At 36.7% G+C, this 18,235-nt stretch overlaps 1 protein-coding gene across 3 annotated transcripts in view; it reads right to left on the bottom strand.

Annotated features, from left to right (window-relative positions):
* pnpla7a (patatin-like phospholipase domain containing 7a) overlaps positions 1-18,235 on the bottom strand; it is a 54,322-nt gene that overhangs the window by 34,896 nt on the left and 1,191 nt on the right. For 2 of the 3 annotated variants that reach the window (XM_054756936.1, XM_054756938.1), the window contains exons 4-19: positions 14,818-14,905; positions 14,645-14,727; positions 13,263-13,369; positions 13,040-13,180; positions 11,563-11,722; positions 11,410-11,490; positions 8,570-8,698; positions 8,378-8,458; positions 7,270-7,399; positions 7,093-7,167; positions 6,934-7,010; positions 6,703-6,858; positions 2,423-2,500; positions 2,130-2,335; positions 558-689; positions 330-453 (exon numbers count right to left, since the gene is read on the bottom strand). In XM_054756936.1, the coding sequence (XP_054612911.1) occupies positions 330-453; positions 558-689; positions 2,130-2,335; positions 2,423-2,500; positions 6,703-6,858; positions 6,934-7,010; positions 7,093-7,167; positions 7,270-7,399; positions 8,378-8,458; positions 8,570-8,698; positions 11,410-11,490; positions 11,563-11,722; positions 13,040-13,180; positions 13,263-13,369; positions 14,645-14,727; positions 14,818-14,905 (1,848 nt within the window). The remainder of the gene's footprint in view (positions 1-329; positions 454-557; positions 690-2,129; positions 2,336-2,422; positions 2,501-6,702; positions 6,859-6,933; positions 7,011-7,092; positions 7,168-7,269; positions 7,400-8,377; positions 8,459-8,569; positions 8,699-11,409; positions 11,491-11,562; positions 11,723-13,039; positions 13,181-13,262; positions 13,370-14,644; positions 14,728-14,817; positions 14,906-18,235) is intronic. The other variant, XM_054756937.1, reaches the window with a different exon arrangement.

Raw genomic sequence — 18,235 nt, 5'->3', positions numbered from 1 at the left:
TTTGGATTTTTTTCTCCCTTAATAATAAAAAGTTTCATTTAGAAAGTGCATTTTGTGTTCAGTTGTGTTGTAATTGACTAATATTTAAAATTTGTTTGATGATCTGAAACATTTAAGTGTGACAAACATGCAAAAAATATCAAATCAGGAAGGGGGCAAACACTTTTTCACATCACTGTATGTCTCCTACAAACGACAGCCTTCCGCCTCCATTAACCAACGGTATTACTACAACTATAATGTCATACAGGGAGAAAATGCATAGGAGCATATGGATGTATTCCTACACAATCCGGGAGGACGGCCATTTATACACCAGCACCGCTTACCACACCAATCAGGTCACCGCGGCCGTACTCTCCTATCAGCTCCTTCTTTCCGTCCTCCTTCATTATCACGGAGCGCAGTCGTCCGCTGAGCACAATGAAGGTGCTGTCGGACTTCTCCCCCTGCCTGCAGAACACACTTGCATTGACAGGGAAACAGCAAACAAGCTCAAGAGCTCGGATAAGCTGAGTGTCCCCTCAGTCCAAAAGATGCCACTAAGGTGACAGCACCTGTACACGGCCCTGCCGGCTTCCACTGCCATCCAGTCCAGCGCAAAGTCGATCTGTCTGACGAAAGACGACATCCTCCTCACCACCGTGTGAGCGACGTTCAGCACGACTTTTGGCTCCACGCGCATGATCCTACACAAGAAGCCAGAAGAGTATTCTTCAGTGTGGAATGCAAAGTTTTATACCGTAAAGCAGCGGTGTCCAAACTTTTCTTCTCCTTCAGCAAGAGCCACATAGTGAAAAATGAAAGGATGCAACTTTTTCACTTTGATATTTAGTATAGATATGCGAAGACATTATATAGATATATATATCAAGAAAAAAGTGCATTTCACTTTTAGGTGAAAAGGCCTATTATTACTATCAACTTTGCTCTTTTTTTCCCCATTTTTGCTTTGTTTTTTCCTTCAAATATTTAAACTTTCTTCTTGAATAATGTTTATGAATTTTCTTTTCGTAATATTTTGTCTTATTTCCCATAATATTCAAACTTTTTCCGCCAACCTAATTTTTTTGGTTTGCTTCTAGTATTTCACTTTTTTTTTTTTTAATATTTTTTCTTTTTTCCTTTTTTCTCTTAATATTTTGACTTCTTGTAAAAAACATTTTTTTCCCGTTTCTGCCGTTTTTTTTGTTGTTGTTGTTTTTTACATTTTTCAACTATTTTACTATTTCTTGTAAATTGTCTTCTCATAATTCTGACTTTATTCCCATATACACATTTTCCAAAAATTACAACTATCATTTCTTTTCTTTAACATTTCGACTCCGTTTCTAAAATGACATTATTTTTCCTCCTAAAATAACAAGTTTATTCTCAGAAAATTGTGACTTTTTTCTTGTAATAATTTGACTTTTTCTTGTAAAATTCCTGCTGTTTTTCCCCCCATTTCTGCTGTTTTTTTCTTTTGAATTGTCCAACTATTTCAACTTCTTGGAATTATGACATTATCCCCATAATAATAACTTTATTATCTGAACTTTTTTCGCAACCTAATTTTCCAAAAATTACAACTTTATTAGTTGTTTTGTTTGTTTCTAGTAATATTACAACTTCAATATAAAATGTCATCTTAATATTGTTAAAATGACATTTTTCCTCATAATATTACGTTATTGTCATACATTTTTCTTGTTAGATTAAACCTTTTTTCTCTTAATATTGTGACTTTATTCTTGTAAAATTACTACTGATTTTTCCATTTTTGCTGTTTTTTTTTGTATTAGTTTTCTCGTTAAATTATACTTTTAGAACATGCCGCGGGACAGTAAACAAAAAAACTTTTGACACCGCTGCCGTAAATGCTCTAATTAGCTAAGCCACACAGACAGGCGGTTGAAAACTCACCATATACTTCAATAATGATTTGGAGTGCATGGGAAAGTGGAAAAGAAAACAGTAGCTCTCTTTGACCACCATGTCACGTATTACCAAATACAGTAGCTATGCCAAAATTGAAAAAAATATGTCCAATGCGGAACTCAAATAGGCCGATAATTCCGAAATGTAAACACGAGTAAGAATATCAAGCAAAGTGTGACTGTATGTCCTTAATTGGTTGCGTGACTTACTCGTAGAAGTGCGTTTTGGAAATGGAGAGGAAGCTGCAGTCTCGTTGGGCTCGGACAGTAAATATGAGCGGCTCTCCCGTCAGGACAGCGAGCTGACCGACGAGCTCTCCGGGGTGCGTCACAAAGAGACGCGTGTCCTCCTCGCGGTCGATCATCCGCTGGTAAACGTGGAGGAGGCCCGATATGACAAACTGAATGCTCACCTCCTAGAAGGTGCCAGACGGGTGACTCATTAAAATGAGAGACGGTTGTGTTTAAATGAAGAAAGGGGTTTGTCGCAGTGCAAGTGTGACCTGGTCTCCCTGCCGAGCCACCACGGAACCAGCTTTGACTTGATGGAGGGTCACTCTTCCCTCCAGCAGGCTGGGATCCTGCAAAATTATATTCATATTCACAGTCGTGCATGTGCACTTTCATGTGCTTTAACAGGCAGAAACTAAAACATACACATGACAATAATAATAATTAAAAACAAAAACATCATTTAAATCCAGGGCATCCAAACTTTCCCACCGAGGGCCACATACTGAAAAATGAAAGGATGCAAGGGCCATGTTGATATTTCGTAAATATGCTGACAAGTTATATATATTTCAAGAAAAAAAGTGCATCTCAGCCTTGTGATGTACAGTTGGTGAAAAAGCCTATTATTACTATAAACTTTTTTCCATTTTCTGCTTTTGCTATTGTTTTTTTTTTAATTTTCCAAATACTTTAAGTTTCTAGGTTTTTTCTTAAATAATCTTCATTAATTTTCTTTTCATAGTATTATGACTTTATTTCCATAAAATTATAACTTTTTCCCCAGCCTACTTTTCCAAAATTTACAATTTGCTTTGTTTTTTTCTCACCATTTTACGACATGTAAAAAATAACATATTTTTCTTTGATATTTCAACATTATTCTACTAAAATGACAGTATTTTTCCTCATAATACAGATTTTATTCTCATAAATTTGAGACTTTTTTTCCTCAAAAGAATACGGCTTTTTTCTCTTAATATTTTAACTTTATTCTCATAAAATTACAGCTGGGTTTTTTTTCCATTTTTTTTTTTTTCCCCAACTATTTCAACTTTATTCTTGTAAATTTTCTTCTTGTAATTATGACTTTGGTTTGTTTATATTACTTTTAAAAAATAACATTTTTCCTATAATATTTCAACATTATGCTACTAAAATGACCGTATGTTTCCAACTATTTCAACTTCCTTCTGACTTTATTCCCATAATATTTTAACTTTACGTAACATTATAACTTTTACCGCAACCTAATTTTCCAAAAATTGCAACTTGGTTTGTTTCCATAACAGCTTTTAAAAAAATCATGTGTTTTCCCTTTATTATTTCAACTTTACGCCACAGCGCGGAGGTTATGTTTTTGCCAGCATTTATCTGTTTGTCTGTTTGTGTTCAAAATAACTTGAAAACTGAATGGATTTGGAAGACATTTTCAGGAATTGTCAAAAATGGGACATGGAAGAACTGATTAGATTTTGGGGGTGATCGATGACCATCTGGATCCAGGAATTTTTTAAAGGATTCTTTAACATTGTGAGATAGGACCATTTTCGACATTTGTGCATATAAATGCACAAAAAATGGTCAGAGCACTTGGAAATCAAATACGGGACAACTGTCCAACAGGTTCTACAAACTATCAAAGACTGATCCAAAATGTAGGACAATTATCTTGGTGTGAATTACAATATGGGGGGAACTATGGCGCTTGGCGGGGGTCTGCACTCTCCGAGTGTTTTTCTAGTTTGTGGAGAACTTTTCAAGTTATTTTTAACACAAACAAACAAACAGATAAACGCCTGCTACAGCATAATCTCCGCTGAGGTGATACAAAAAAAACAGCAGAAATGGAAAAAACTGTCGTATTCTAATAAACTAGTAAAAAAGTCGCAAATTTACAAGAGTACAGTAAAGTCAATATTATGAGGAAAAATAATGTGTGGCGTAAAGTTGAAATAATTTGGGGGGGGGAGAAAAAAAAAAAACAAGACAAGTTTCCAACAGGTTCTACAAAATATCAAAGACTGATCCAGATAACAGAATAATTCCGGATACTCATCAATGTAACATTACTGACACCTAGTGGCCAGAATGCTACATATGACTTGTCTTTCAATATTGTATTTCATTGCTCATTTATTAATTCATTAATTGTTGAAAAACCCTGATAGAGTGGAGGAGCGATGTCCAAACAGCAATGTAGCGAGGAACAACTGTATAAACTTTCAAGCAACGATACATGCTGTATTGTTTTGTATTGTCATATTGTATTGTGAGTCACTGCCACCACTGTATGTTCCATTTTTTTGGTTCTATGGTTATCGTTACACTTTTCCTTTTTGACAGTAGTGCATGAGTGTCCAAACTTTTTCCAGCGAGGGCCACATAGTGAAAAATTAAAGGATGCAACTTTGCCACTTTCATATTTTGTAAAGATATGCTAAGAAGTAATATATACTGTATGTATGTTATCATATTTTGACTTTATCCCCTATTTTAACTTTTTCCCCCAACTTAAAATGACATTAAATTACAACTTAATTTAGTTTTGTTTGTTTCTTATATCACCTTTATACATAATATTGTCCTTATAATGCTAAGACTTTTTTTTCCATTTCTGCTATTGTTTTTTTTTTTATTTTGTAAACAATTTCAGTTATGGCTTTATTCCCATTATATTTTGACTTTATTCTCAGAACATTATAACTTTTTCCACAAACTAATTTTCCAAAAATTTGAGCTTTATTTGTTGTTTTGTTTGTTTCTCATAATATTGCGACTTTAAAAAAAGTTCTGTTTTTCTGTAATATTTCAACTTTATGCTACTAAAATGGCGTTACTTTTTACAACTTTACCTGGTTAGATTTCAACGTTCTTCTTTTAATATTTTGCCTTTATTCTTGTCAAATTGCTGCTGATTTTTTCCGTTTTAGTTTTTAGTTTTCTTGTTAATTATATTTAATATGAAAGAAATTCATTATAGGAAGACACCAAATGAAGCTATAAACATGCAATAAACACCACTACATATAATCAAGACACTGTGGAATCTTGCATCTTAAAAAGCTGCGGAGTTAGATCCAGAAGAAAACTACCATTACGGAATTTTTTTGGTTTTCATAGTCAACTAATCTAAATATGTTGATAAAATAAATGTAGGACTAATATTTATGGTCTAACTGACAATATGGGGGGGAACTATGGCGCTTGGTGGAGGGCACTCTCCGAGTACTTTTCTAGTTTTCCAATTATTTCAGCTTTCTTTTGGTAAATTTTATTTTTTTCACCAATTATGACTTTATTCCCATAATATTTTGACTTTACTCTTGTAACATAAGTTATTCCATCTACATCTAATTTTCCAAAAATTACAACTTTATTTGCTTTGGTTTGTTTCTATTACATCTTCAAAAAATAACGTGTTTTTTCTTTAATATTGCAACTTTATGCTATACATTATTTTTCCTCATGATATTGTGTTTATTCTTGTACATCTGTGACATTTTTCACATTAGATTACAACTTTAATCTCATAAAATTAGAGATTTTTTTCCCATTTCTGCTGGGTTTTTTTGTTTCATTTTCCAACTATTTAAACTTTCTTTTTGTAAATTTCCTTCTTGTAATTATAACTTTATTCCCATAACATTACAAGTTTATTCTCACAACAGTATAACGTTTTCTGCAAACTCATTTTCCAAAAATTACTACTTCATTGTGTTTGGTTTATTTCTATTACTAAAAATAATGTCTTTTTTCTTTAACATTTCAACTTTATGCTACTAAAATGACATTACCTTCCCTCATATTATTATGATGTTATTCTTGTAAAATTACAGTTGTTTCTCATTAAATTACAACTTTTTCCCTTAATATTTTGACTTCATTCTTGTAAAATTACTGCTGATTTTTCCATTTTTACTTTTTTTTTCTTGTTAAATTATATTTTTAGAATATGTCGCAGTTCAATTAAAAAAAAAACAGCCGTGGGCAGCAAAAAGCCCCCGGGCCACACTTTGGACACGCCTGATATAAATAGATGCAAATTTCATAATCTGGATCAAATACTGGTGTTGAAGTTCTATTTGAATTTCTATTTGCTGAAAGTCTAACAATATGTGGAAATATGTGGGTTAACACACAAACAATAACTAAATACTAAATAAAGTCAAAGTCTTTTTTTGTGTAAGCATACTTGGCCAATAAAGCTGATTCTTATAGCAATTTCTGATCAATAAATCGCAACATGACATCTTTTGACAGTTTATTGATACATTGTTGCGACATTTCCAGCTAAAAGATACCCATTCGATACATTAAAATGCACTTAAAATCTAAATTTAGCCTGGATATGACGAGTATTGGGCCTAAACTGTGCATTCAAATCAATACTCAGTGTAATCAAACAGGATTTTCATCTTTGGATGTGATCAATGTGTGGACTTTCACCCAAATCTAATGGAAGTGTCCTATGCAAAGTACTTCATCATCATCATAAGAAAACATAGCCAGAATGTTGCAGTTCCTTGGAAGAGCTAATCCCGCCTCTCACCTGCAGCTGGATGATTGCCAGCAGGTCCTTCTTAGCCGCCTGGAAGATGGTGCCACTCTTGCTGAGGTGGACGCCGTCAGGCTGCCCCCCGCTGTCCGTGTAGTGAAACACCTCAGAGGGCGTGTGCTGCATGGTGACGCTCTTCTTCAGGCTAGACTACACGTTTTGGACACAATGTATGACAGAATATCAGAGAATTTGAACATTTTCAAAACAAAACAACATTTTTACCTTTTGAGTGGCGGGACTGGGCGGCGTTTCATCAATGTTGACCCGAGCCCTTTCACATACCATGCTCATGTCGTTGCCTGCAGGATGGAACCAGGATAATGATGTGTGTCTATGCAACTTGCATGGAATAGCGAACATGAGTGTAAGACAGTGTACGACCTGCGCTGTCGGTGGTCATGGAGATGGATCGCTGCTTCCTGTAGCTGTTTGAAGGACTGTCCTTTATGCCATCCCCTTTACAGAAAACCAGATAGCAGCATTGGATCACACTCCAACCCCACAAAAAACATTACCTCTAAGTATGGGCGTGTGTGTGTGTGTGTGTGTGTGTGAGACCTGACTCTGCAGGACTATCAATGGTCCCCGTCGCTAGCTCATCCTGGAAGTGCAAACGGCGAGTCGTCTTGCCAGCAATGGCCTCACTTGTTACAGAGTTCACATTGGACAAAGGCACCGCATGACTCTCCTGGCAAACCAGCAACCAAACAGTCAGCAGGACACAAGTACAGCATCTCTTTTTATTTCAGTATACTGTATCTTGTCAAGGGACATAGTGGATACACGTTAGAGTAGTCAGTGTGCAGCTTGGATAGCAGTAGAGACTTACTATTCACTAAAAATGAGTCAACATGCAGCGATTATTGTTTAAATGTCTAGCAACACAAGGGTAGTAAGATAGAGTCAAGCATGGTGGTGGCAGCGTTGAGGGGAAACATGAATTCTAACATGTACTGTGACATTGTGGAGCAGGAACTGGGCCGCAAGGCACATTTCCAACATGATAAGGAGCCCAAAAACACCTCCAGGTAAAATTGATGGAGCGGCCAAGTATGTGTCTTCCATACCTGAACCCGATTGACCACCTGTGAGGCATCCTCAAGCAGAAGGAAGGAAGGTGGAGGAGTGCAAAGTGTGCATCTGTGATGTCATCATGGAGGAGTGGAAGAAGGTTCCACTAACAACCTCTGCACCTCTGCTCAATTCCACGCCCAAGAGGATCAAGGCAGTGCTCACACTGAATCTTCATACCAAGGACACAATTTGAGGTGTACTCACTTGTGTTGCCAGCTGTTTAGACGTTAATGTCCGCTATACAAGCTGCACAGTGACTACTCTAAAGCATATCAAAGTTTTACAGTATTGTACCTTAAAAAGATATTAGGAAATTGACATTTTTTTATGTTGAATAGCAGAGACGATAACATATATTTACTTCAGTTGCCCACTCGGAGTCAGAGCTTCTATAAAGGGGTTATTATGATTTACAGTATTTATTATGAGCCATATGAAGGACTGTGTTTATGATGCTGTGCTTAATGTTGTATGAAATGCCACTTTCCTTCCCGGCAGCTGCTAATGTCACTGTCGCTGCATGACTGAGTGTAAACACACACACACACACACACTCAAAAACAAAATGCATATTAATTATCTTCCCACCTACCGGGTTGAAGAGCTCCGTCGTTAGGCCCAGGTAGTTATGTAACGCCAAGAAGGTGACTCTTTGGAGGCGCACCATGATTATCTGACAGACACACACACAGACACACCAATTATGTAAGCAAAGCAGATGTAATTAAACGTTTTAGTTATTGGAGCTATAAAAGCAAGAAAACACAGTTTATGTGTTTGTTACCTGAATGACGCGCACTAGCGTCTCGGGGTATTTTTTAAACACAGACTCAAAGGCTGACGCAGGTAAGCGTAAGATGGTGGAGCGTGTGGCTGCTCGTGCTGATACAGTCTTGTAAGGGGCCGGATAACCCTGGCAAGAATATCAGGACATAATTCAGGGGCTGGTCAGTATATACCAGGGGTGTCCAAATGTTTCTCCAGCAAGGGCCACATAGTGAAAAATGAAAGGATGCAACTTTGCCACTTGGATATTTTGTAAAGCAGCACATGTAGATATGCTAACAAGTTACGGTATTTTCCGGACTATAAGTGACACTTTTTTTTCATGGTTTGGCTGGTCCTGTAACTTGTACCCCGGAGCGACTTATATATGTTTTTTTTTTCCACACTGACAGCCACGAGAGGGCGCTCTCAACTCTACTCTGCAAAATTGACATTTTTTATCATACTATTACAAGTTCATTCTTGTGATATTGTGACTTTTTTTCTCGTGAGAATAAAACCTTTTTTTCTTAATATTTTGACATTATTGTAAAATTAATGCTGTTTTTTCAATTTTTGCTGTTTTTTTCTCCAACTATGACAACTTTCTTCTTGTAAATTTTCTTTTTGTGATTCTGACTTTCCTCCCATAATATTTTGACTTGATTGTTGTAACATTAGAACTTTTTTCGTTGATTCGTTGTTCTGTTTGTTTCTCATATTACGACTTTTTTCTTTACTATTTCAACTCTATGCTACTAAAATGACATTTTTCCTCAGAATATTACGAGTAGAAAAAAAATGTAGAACAGTGGTCACCAACGTTTTTCCTTGTGAGAGCTACTTTTACCAAATGAAAATGGCCAAGAGCTACTCATTTTTGTAACATTTATTTTCAGAGCTTATTTTAAACCCAAACAAAGCGAATATGCTTGTTTTACCAGAACATTAACAAAATGCTGGTGTCCACAACTCACATTTTGTATTTCAGAATGGTCTGTGCTCTCCGAGTGCTTTTCTAGTTATTATTTTCTCCGGATACTAAGGCTTCCTCAAAAACATGCATGTTAGGTTAATTGGAGACTCTTAATTGTCCACGGGTGAATGTTAGGGTGAACTACATTGTTATTATATTGTTAATTATTTACTGTATGTATTGTAATAATATTGTATTGCCCTGCGATTGACTGGCGACCAGTCCAGGGTGTACCCCTCCTCTCGTCCGAAGTCAGCTGGGATAGGCTCCAGCATACCCCGCGACCCTAATGAGGATAAGCGGCATAGAAAATAGATGGATGGAATTATATTGTATTGCTTGTTTGTATATAAGTGCCGTGTGATTGGCTGACGAATGGTGGTGGAGCCCCTTACTATGTGAAGGAATATGCTAATCCCCTTTCTGAAAGCTGCAATATAAGGAGGGTACAAAAAAAAAGTCATTTAATTAAAGTAGTGGTTCTCAACTGGTGGGTGGGAACCCAGGGGTGGGTAACGGATCCATTCTGGGTGGGTCGCAGACAGCAAGTTAAAAATGACACTAAAATATGTATCTATACACAACCCATGTCTAATTTAATGTGAGAAGTAATTTAGTCATCTTCCTTCTTGGCATTTGTGCATTGCACAGTTATAAGTTAAATATTCCATTCTGTGGTCTTTTTTATATTTTATTTTACTTTATGTATTATGTTTGTATGCAAGCAGTGATGTTCTTCCTCATTTCCTTGATAAACTGTCCTCATAAATTCTGCTAAAATGCACTTTGGGCGTGTCCATCCATCTATTTTCTATGCCGCTTGTCCTCACTAGGACTTTGGACTTGTACTTGTGTGTATTAATGTTACAAAAGACGACACGTGATTTTAAAAAACAAATACATTTGCGTGGTTTATCTTAAATAAAAGTAGAAAAACAGAAATACAGTAAATGCATGAAGGAATAAATAACTATTTCAGAAATTATTTAAATGGAAGTGTAGAAAAAAAAATATACAAATAAACACAAAATAAAAATGACTAAAATAAAAGTGTGAAAAAATATCTTTAAAAGTGTAAAAAGTAATAATAAAATAAATATGTTTTTGACTTCAATAAATGTGTAAAAAAAATAATAGTAAAATAAAAATTAATTCAATGAAAATGTAAAAAATGAAATAAAAATAAATTACATGTACAAAAACAATTTCAAAACAAACAAAAAACAAATAAAAGTGACTTAAATACGTGTAAAAAAAATAACAAAAATAAAAGTGTAAACAAAAAAAGATAAAAACAAAATTTAAAAAATGACAATAAAAGATAATAAACTTGAAAAAATGACTTAAAAGTGTTAAAAAAAAATAAAGATGACTTTAAAAAATAATACAAAGAAAAGTGGCTTAAATAAAAGTTTAATAAAATAATACAAATAAATATAAATTTAAAAACTACTTAGGTCGTGACTTAATGACCACTGGGTCCCGGTTGAGACCAGTTGAGAACCCCTGATTTAAAGGATTGGCGTTTTGAAAATGCAATAATTGCATTAAAATTGATTTCTAATACAATAAGACATAGTGGGGATGCAGCAACGCTGAGTTGTTCATGTTTATTTTGCACTTATGTGTTCCGCTGAGACTGAAACAACGTCGCCCCCGAGCGGTTGCTACTGCGTTTAACACATCCATTGATTACTTGGAGATGAAGTCAACAAAAACCTCATTGATAAAACCCATTTAACCAGCTAATTTATTGAGTTAATTGAAAAAAGAAAAGACCCCAAAGAGGAAAGGCATGAATGAATGAATGAATGAATGAATGAATGAATGAATGAATGAATGACTTGGCTGAGAGGAGTGGACGTGTAAATCGAGAAGCTCACAGTGATGATGTCCAGAATACTGAGCAAGCTGTGGACGCTGTCTCCGGGAAGAACATCCTTCACTGCCACTTCTGTGCCATCCTACAAGGCAGCAACAAAGCAATTCCACGTCAAAGCAGTGTCCGTTCTCAAGTGTCAAATTTGTCAACCTACGTTCTCAAAGATGCACAGCTCCAGTCGTCCGTCCTGGACCACGAAGATGCTGTCGTCGTCGTCCCCGGGCTTGAAAAGACCCTCGCCCTCCTGCAGCTCAATGAACACCATGTGGCGACACAGCTCCAGGAACAAGGGCTTGTCAAAGTGTCCCAACACCCTGCAGAAATAAAAACAGCACAAAGTAAAGCTACACGATGGAACGTCTAAAGAAAATCTCAACTCACTGAGCATCATCATTTTCTTTAGCTTTTTTGTGGCAGTTGTGGCAAAACGTACAAAATACGACAAATGCTGTTGAACGGTCAATGCAATTTATTGCGATGTACAAACAAATGTAGCTCCCCTGTCCTGGCTGCTCAGTACAATATCATTAAATCATCAATAAAAATAAAGAAGGGCCAAAAAAAATAAAAAATTCTGCCCAAATTAAATAAGTATAAAGTCCATGAAATTATAATTGAAATTTGAATTAGCATGCAAAATAATTTATTAAATTTTCCATTTTTGTATGAAATTGTGAAATACAAGTATAAATAATTTATTATTTCATGACCAATATCCATCCATCCATTTTCTATGCCGCTTATCCTCATTAGGGTAGCGGGAGTATGCTGGAGCCTATCCCAGCTGCCTACGAGAGGCAGGATACACCCTGGACTGGTCGCCAGCCAATCGCAGGGCACCATTCACACTCACGGGAGTACTCTGAGAAAACCCAACATGCAAACTCCACACAAAAAAGATTCTAACCCAGATCTTCCCTACTGTGTGGCCAACATGCTAACCACTCGGCCACCGTGCGGCCCTCATGAACATCATATTTATTCAAATTAAATAAATGTAAAGCCAATAATTCACATGTAATAAATTAACATGCAAAATATTTAAAGAAAATGGTGAAATAAAATCTTAAATCAGTAAAAAAAAAAATAAAAATTAATCACAGACATATTTAGCAAAATTAAATAAATGCTAAGCCAATAAAATAAAAATAATAATAATACAAATTTGGAATTTGAATTCATGAATTAACATGCAACATAATTTATTAAATTGTCCATTTGTATTTAAAAGATGTATCATTTATTTTCATGACCAATTCATTACATTTGAATAATTTCAGAATTTATTTACAATTATTTATAACAGTGGTCTCAACCTCAACTTACCTGGGGGGCTGCTGCAGGTCGAGTCTGGGTGAGGCTGGGCCGCATCAAGTACTCCACAAAACATAAATATAAAAAATATAATGTATTGTAGTGTCGCTGGGAGCGGTGCTTCCGGTGCTTGTTTTGTAAAAAGTGTTTCGAGTTAGCGTAGTTGTGGTTTATTATTCCCTATAGTTGTAGCAGTTGCCTCATATGTGTTTACTTACTTATGTGTCATTTTTGTGTTCTCTAGTTTTATTCCTTTAATAGCCATTTATTTCATGATGCAAGCGAAGAAGGTGACGTTCAGCCATAGGCAAACCCACCTGACGTTCTTCAGCATGTAGAGGACCTCAGAGGGCAGGTTGGAGCTCTGGACGTCAAACTCGGTCAGGTCGGCCTCCAGCAGCGATGGAGGAGGTTCTTTGGGCTGCAGGGTAGGCGGATCCTTGCGGATCCGAAGGATTCTGTTGACAAGGGAGGAAAGACGCTTAGCACACATTCTGAAACATTCTGGTGTTTCACTGCCTTCTTCTCAATGGCGCTTACTTGCGAGCAATGCTTAGCACTTTGGTTCTCTTGCGCACACGCTGTGGCTGCTTTGACACTGAGGTAGACGATGAAGAAGGCGGAGGAATTGACGACAATGTCTGGACCTTTAGAACAAACAACACATTATAAAGGGAGCACATACAGTGGTGTGAAAAGTGTCTGTCCCTTTCCTGATTTCTTTTTTTTTTGCATGTTTGTCACACTTAATGTTTCAGATCATCAAACAAATGTAAATATTAGTCAATAACACAAAATGCAGTTTTTAAATCAAACTTTTTACTATTTAGGGAGGGAAAAAAAAACAAACCTACATGGTCCTGTGTGGAAAAAGTGAAAAAAAATAATTGAGATCTATCAGTGTGGAAAAGGTTATACTGTAAAGCCATTTTTAAAGCTTTGGGACTCTAGCAAACCACAGTGAGAGCCATTATCCATAAATGGCCAAAACATGGAACAGTGGTGAACCTTCCCAGGAGTGGCCGGCCAACCAAAATGACCCCAAGAGCGCAGCGACGACTCATCCGAGAGGTCACAAAAGACCCCACAACAACATCCAAAGAACTGCAGGCCTCACTTGCCTCAGTTAAAGTCAGTGTTCATGACTCCACCATAAGAAAGACACTGGGCAAAAACGGCTTGCAAGGCAGAGTTCCAAGACCAAAATCCCTGCTGAATAAAAAAGAACATTAAGGCTCGTCTTAATTTTGCCAGAAAATATCTTGATGAACCCCCAAGACATTTGGGAAAATACTCTGTGGTTGACGAGACAAAAGTTGAACTTTTTGGAAGGTGTGTGTCCCATAACATCTGGCGTAAAAGTAACGCCGCATTTCAGAAAAAGAACATCATACCAACAGTAAAATATGGTGGTGGTAGTGTGATGGTCTGGGGCTGTATTGCTGCTTTGGGACTTGGACGACTTGCTGTGATAAATACAACCATGAATTTTGCTGTCTAGCAAAACTGAAGGAGAATGTCCGCCGTCTGTTGGTGAACTCAAGCTGAAACCAACTTGGGTTCTGCTGCAGGACAATGATCCAAAACACACCAGCAAGACCACCTCTGAATGGCTGAAGAAAAACAAAATGAAGACTTTGGAGTGGCCTAGTCCAAGTCCTGACCTGAATCCTATTGAGATGCTGTGGCATGACCTTAAAAAGGCGCTTCATGTTGGAAAACCCTCCAATGTGTCTGAATGACAACAATTCTGCAAAATTCCTCCACAGCACCGTAAGAGACTCATTGCAAGTTATCACAAACGCTTGATTGCAGTTGTTGCTGCTAAGGGGGGCCCAACCAGTTATTAGGTTTAGGGGGCAATCACTTTTTCACACAGGGTTGGATTTTATCACTGTATGTGTGGCACAAAATGGGACCACCTTGCGCATGATTTTTCGTCCATAGAAGAGCACTTTGTCTCGTTTTCTGAAGCGGTAGTGAGGCACGCCAGGCTGCTGTTCACCTTGCGAGAAACCACAATGGACAGTTTTAGAGTTTTATCAGCCACTTGAACCAGCTCCAGCATAAGCACTAAAGTTGAGGGATGACTCACGAGCATGTTTGAACCTCCGGTACAGGAAGAGCACCACGATCCCGATCATTGCGACTGCGATGGTGGCGCCGATTAGCACGCCTGTGAGCTGGAAAAGAAAAAACAAGCAATGTGCAAAAGAAGGCAAGCTACATCCTTGACATACTGTGCTGCCCATTCTGGTGTATGAATGTGAATGAATGTTTGGTGGTGACCGGAGAGGCTGTAGGCGCAAATTGACAGCTAGCTTCCGTCAGTCTACCACAGGGCAGCTGTGACCACATATGTAACTTACCAACAGCAGTGTGTGACTGAGGAGTGAATGAATAATGACTTCACTTTAGGGCTGCAACTAACGGTTATTTTAACAACCGATTTATCGGTTGATTATTTTTTCGATTAATCAGATTTAAAAAAATAATTCCCGCCTCTTTATTCAGACATATAAGATTTGAACTGACAGAGCAAATAAGTGCACAAACACCAGGTTGCCGCTTGAATATTCTTTTAAAATAATGTTAAATAATAAAAAATCTAAATGTTTGTCAAATAGCTTCAGTAAAACAATAAATGTACATAAAAATACAATCATGATCATTTTCTTTGTCGATTAATCTGAAGCTTGTTGTTTCAATCACTGCAGTAATCTGTTAGGCCATAGATGGACCAAATTAGTATGAGGCAAACACCTACAGTTAGCGGTTGGGTCCACAACATATCAGAAAAGAGACAAAAATGCCCATTACTGTTTTCCAAAACCAAAACTGATATGTGTGAATATCTTGTTTTGGCTAAAACACAAAGATAATAGGTTTGCTTTCATGGATGACTATGGAAATTTAAAAATATTCACATTTGAGAGGCTGAAATCAGAGAATATTTACATATTAAATTTTTCAAAAACGATTAATCTTTTACCCAATTAGTTGTCGATTAAATGGATAATCGATTAATCGATTATTGTTGCAGCTCTCGTTCACTTCACTGTGAAGCGCTTTTGGCTATATAAAATCCAATCCATTAATATTATTGTTTTATTATTATCATAATAGACACAACCAACAGAGGGTGCTGTTGATTCAGTCCTAAAGGTCTCCTATCATGCTAAAGCCCCAAGTGTATGGCCCACCTGTGTTTTCATAACAAGGAAAAAAAAAAAAAACAACACAAAAAAATGGGAAAAAAACAGCAATAATTTTTACAAACATCACAGCATATCTACATGGGTTGGTTGAAAAAAATGGAAACGCGGCCCACACATCCTTTCATTTTTCGGTGGAAAAAGTTTGGACACCCCTGTCCTCACGCAACTTTTTAATGATGTTCTTACAGTAATACAGAAGTCTCTAGCCACTTCACGCTTCAAATTTCGAGGCTTCACTCTATTATGGTTTTTCAAAATACATTAATAAATCATCGCTGTTTTGTGGTTGAATACAGCCTATTAGTATTTCAAAAACACTCAAATTTTACGTATTCTTTGCCTAAATTAAGCACCTTCAAGCGTAAAAATTATTAAATGAACTAAGATATAAATATAAGGCATTCAGAAGACGCATTCAAAGACGTGATGATATGTAGTATTCTACACTGGTCACTAGGTGTCAGTAATGTTACACTGATGAGACAAAAGCCACTGCAGGAAGTACCATACAGAATAGGAAGTAAAAAACCAACAAGAACCCCTCTCAATGCTAACATGCGTGAGTCAATATTATGTCCTACTTATGTCTTATTTTCTCGTATTATATCTATTATTATATTGGGTAATAGGAGTGTAAAGGTCGTTATAGGGGTGTTATTTCATGTATAGAGCGCTCTAATAATGTTAAAAAGCGTATTTAGTAGGTGGTTAATAGGTTTCCTATGCTCTAACTACCAAAGAATGACATTTATAAATAAGGAATCCTACTTGGCTGAAATTCAATTATCACAGTCGAGTCTGGAACCGCTTAAATGCAGTAAATGAGGGATGACTGTATGTGTCCCCTAGAAAAATGCATCATCTCTCCCTCACTTGTTTGCTTCACTTTTGAGAGAAAAGGCCATCAAACGGTCACTCTTGAAGTTTCAGTTAGGCTTTGCTACATATCTTAAAATGCAGCCTGGAACTCTGCCAACTATCAGTCAGTCAGCTACAGGCATGGGAGCTGTAAATGTGATCATTTTGTGTTGCTTCATCAAATGGGGGGGTCCCCTGTAGGTATAAATCAGGCAGAGGGCGCTGTCTCACAAGTCAATTCCATCACCGTTTTCCAGCAGGAAGACGCTTTGAACAAGAAGATGTGATGTTATGTAACATCAAAAAATCAATTAATAAATCAATAAATAAAAACAAACCTGATAATTATATCGACATGTGCATGCGTGTTTCCCCCTCCGTCCCTCTCTCTCTCTCTCTCTCTCTCTCTCTTTCTCTCTCTCTCTCTCTCTCTCTCTCTCTCTCATATAGGGGAATGAACAGAGTCAGTGAGAGTCAGTTCAGCCTCTTTGTCCCAGTGAGGAGAGGTGAGCTACGCGTTAGCGAATGCACTACTTGCTTGCTGTCTGTGTCGCGTGCTACACGATCAAATACTTTCTTGGTGCTTCTTGTGTATAAAACACCATCTGATGTCAATTTCAGCCCGCTTGCGCACCGTCATGAAAACGTTTGTGACAAAGACAATGAAATAAATAATACAAAACGGTGGAACTTACATTTCTGTGATTCCCAAGTATAACACCTCATTGTACACCAAACACATTTTGTTGCATCCGAAACATGTACTTGGACCAAGTCCGACAAAACGTTACACCTTATTAAACATGAACAACGTTTTCCACTCACAATACTGCTAAAAGTGAATTAAGGAAGTGTTTTCAGACAAGAACGTAAGTGAGACTGATTCAAAATCAGAAACATTGTGATTGATTTTTTTTGTTTGTTTAATTTATTATGTTGTTTAATTTATTATGTTGTTTAATTTATTTTACGACAAATGTATATTATTTGATATATTATTACTTTACATCATTTATTTAAAAGCTCTCGACATTCCAATTAAAATGTTAAATACTCTTGAGAATTTCAAGGTGATTGCTTTTGATATGGTGTACTCACTTTGTTATGCCATATGCAGTATTATCATTACATTAATGAAAAAATGGTCTCAAAATAATGTTAACAATAATATTGTTTATTGGCAATAATTTGTAGGACAATTATCATCCCAGCAAAATGTGTTTCCACGACAGGCCTACCTGTAATTTTTGATTATTTCCTGTTTTTCGCTATTCAAAGGTGGTCTTGGAACGACCTACTGTCTGTGTCAAACGTGGATAAAGTGCATAACAGACACACACTGTGGGAGACAGCTCATTAGCATTAAAGCTACAGACAAACAAAACTTCACATTCACAGTTGGACTTCATAAAAGTACTGTTAAACCGCTTAAATTCC

Source organism: Dunckerocampus dactyliophorus, chromosome 17, assembly GCF_027744805.1.
Source record: "Dunckerocampus dactyliophorus isolate RoL2022-P2 chromosome 17, RoL_Ddac_1.1, whole genome shotgun sequence".
Classification (NCBI taxonomy): domain Eukaryota; kingdom Metazoa; phylum Chordata; class Actinopteri; order Syngnathiformes; family Syngnathidae; genus Dunckerocampus; species Dunckerocampus dactyliophorus.
The sequence above is the reverse complement of the archived record's forward strand: the minus strand, read 5'-3'. Positions and strand labels throughout refer to the sequence as shown.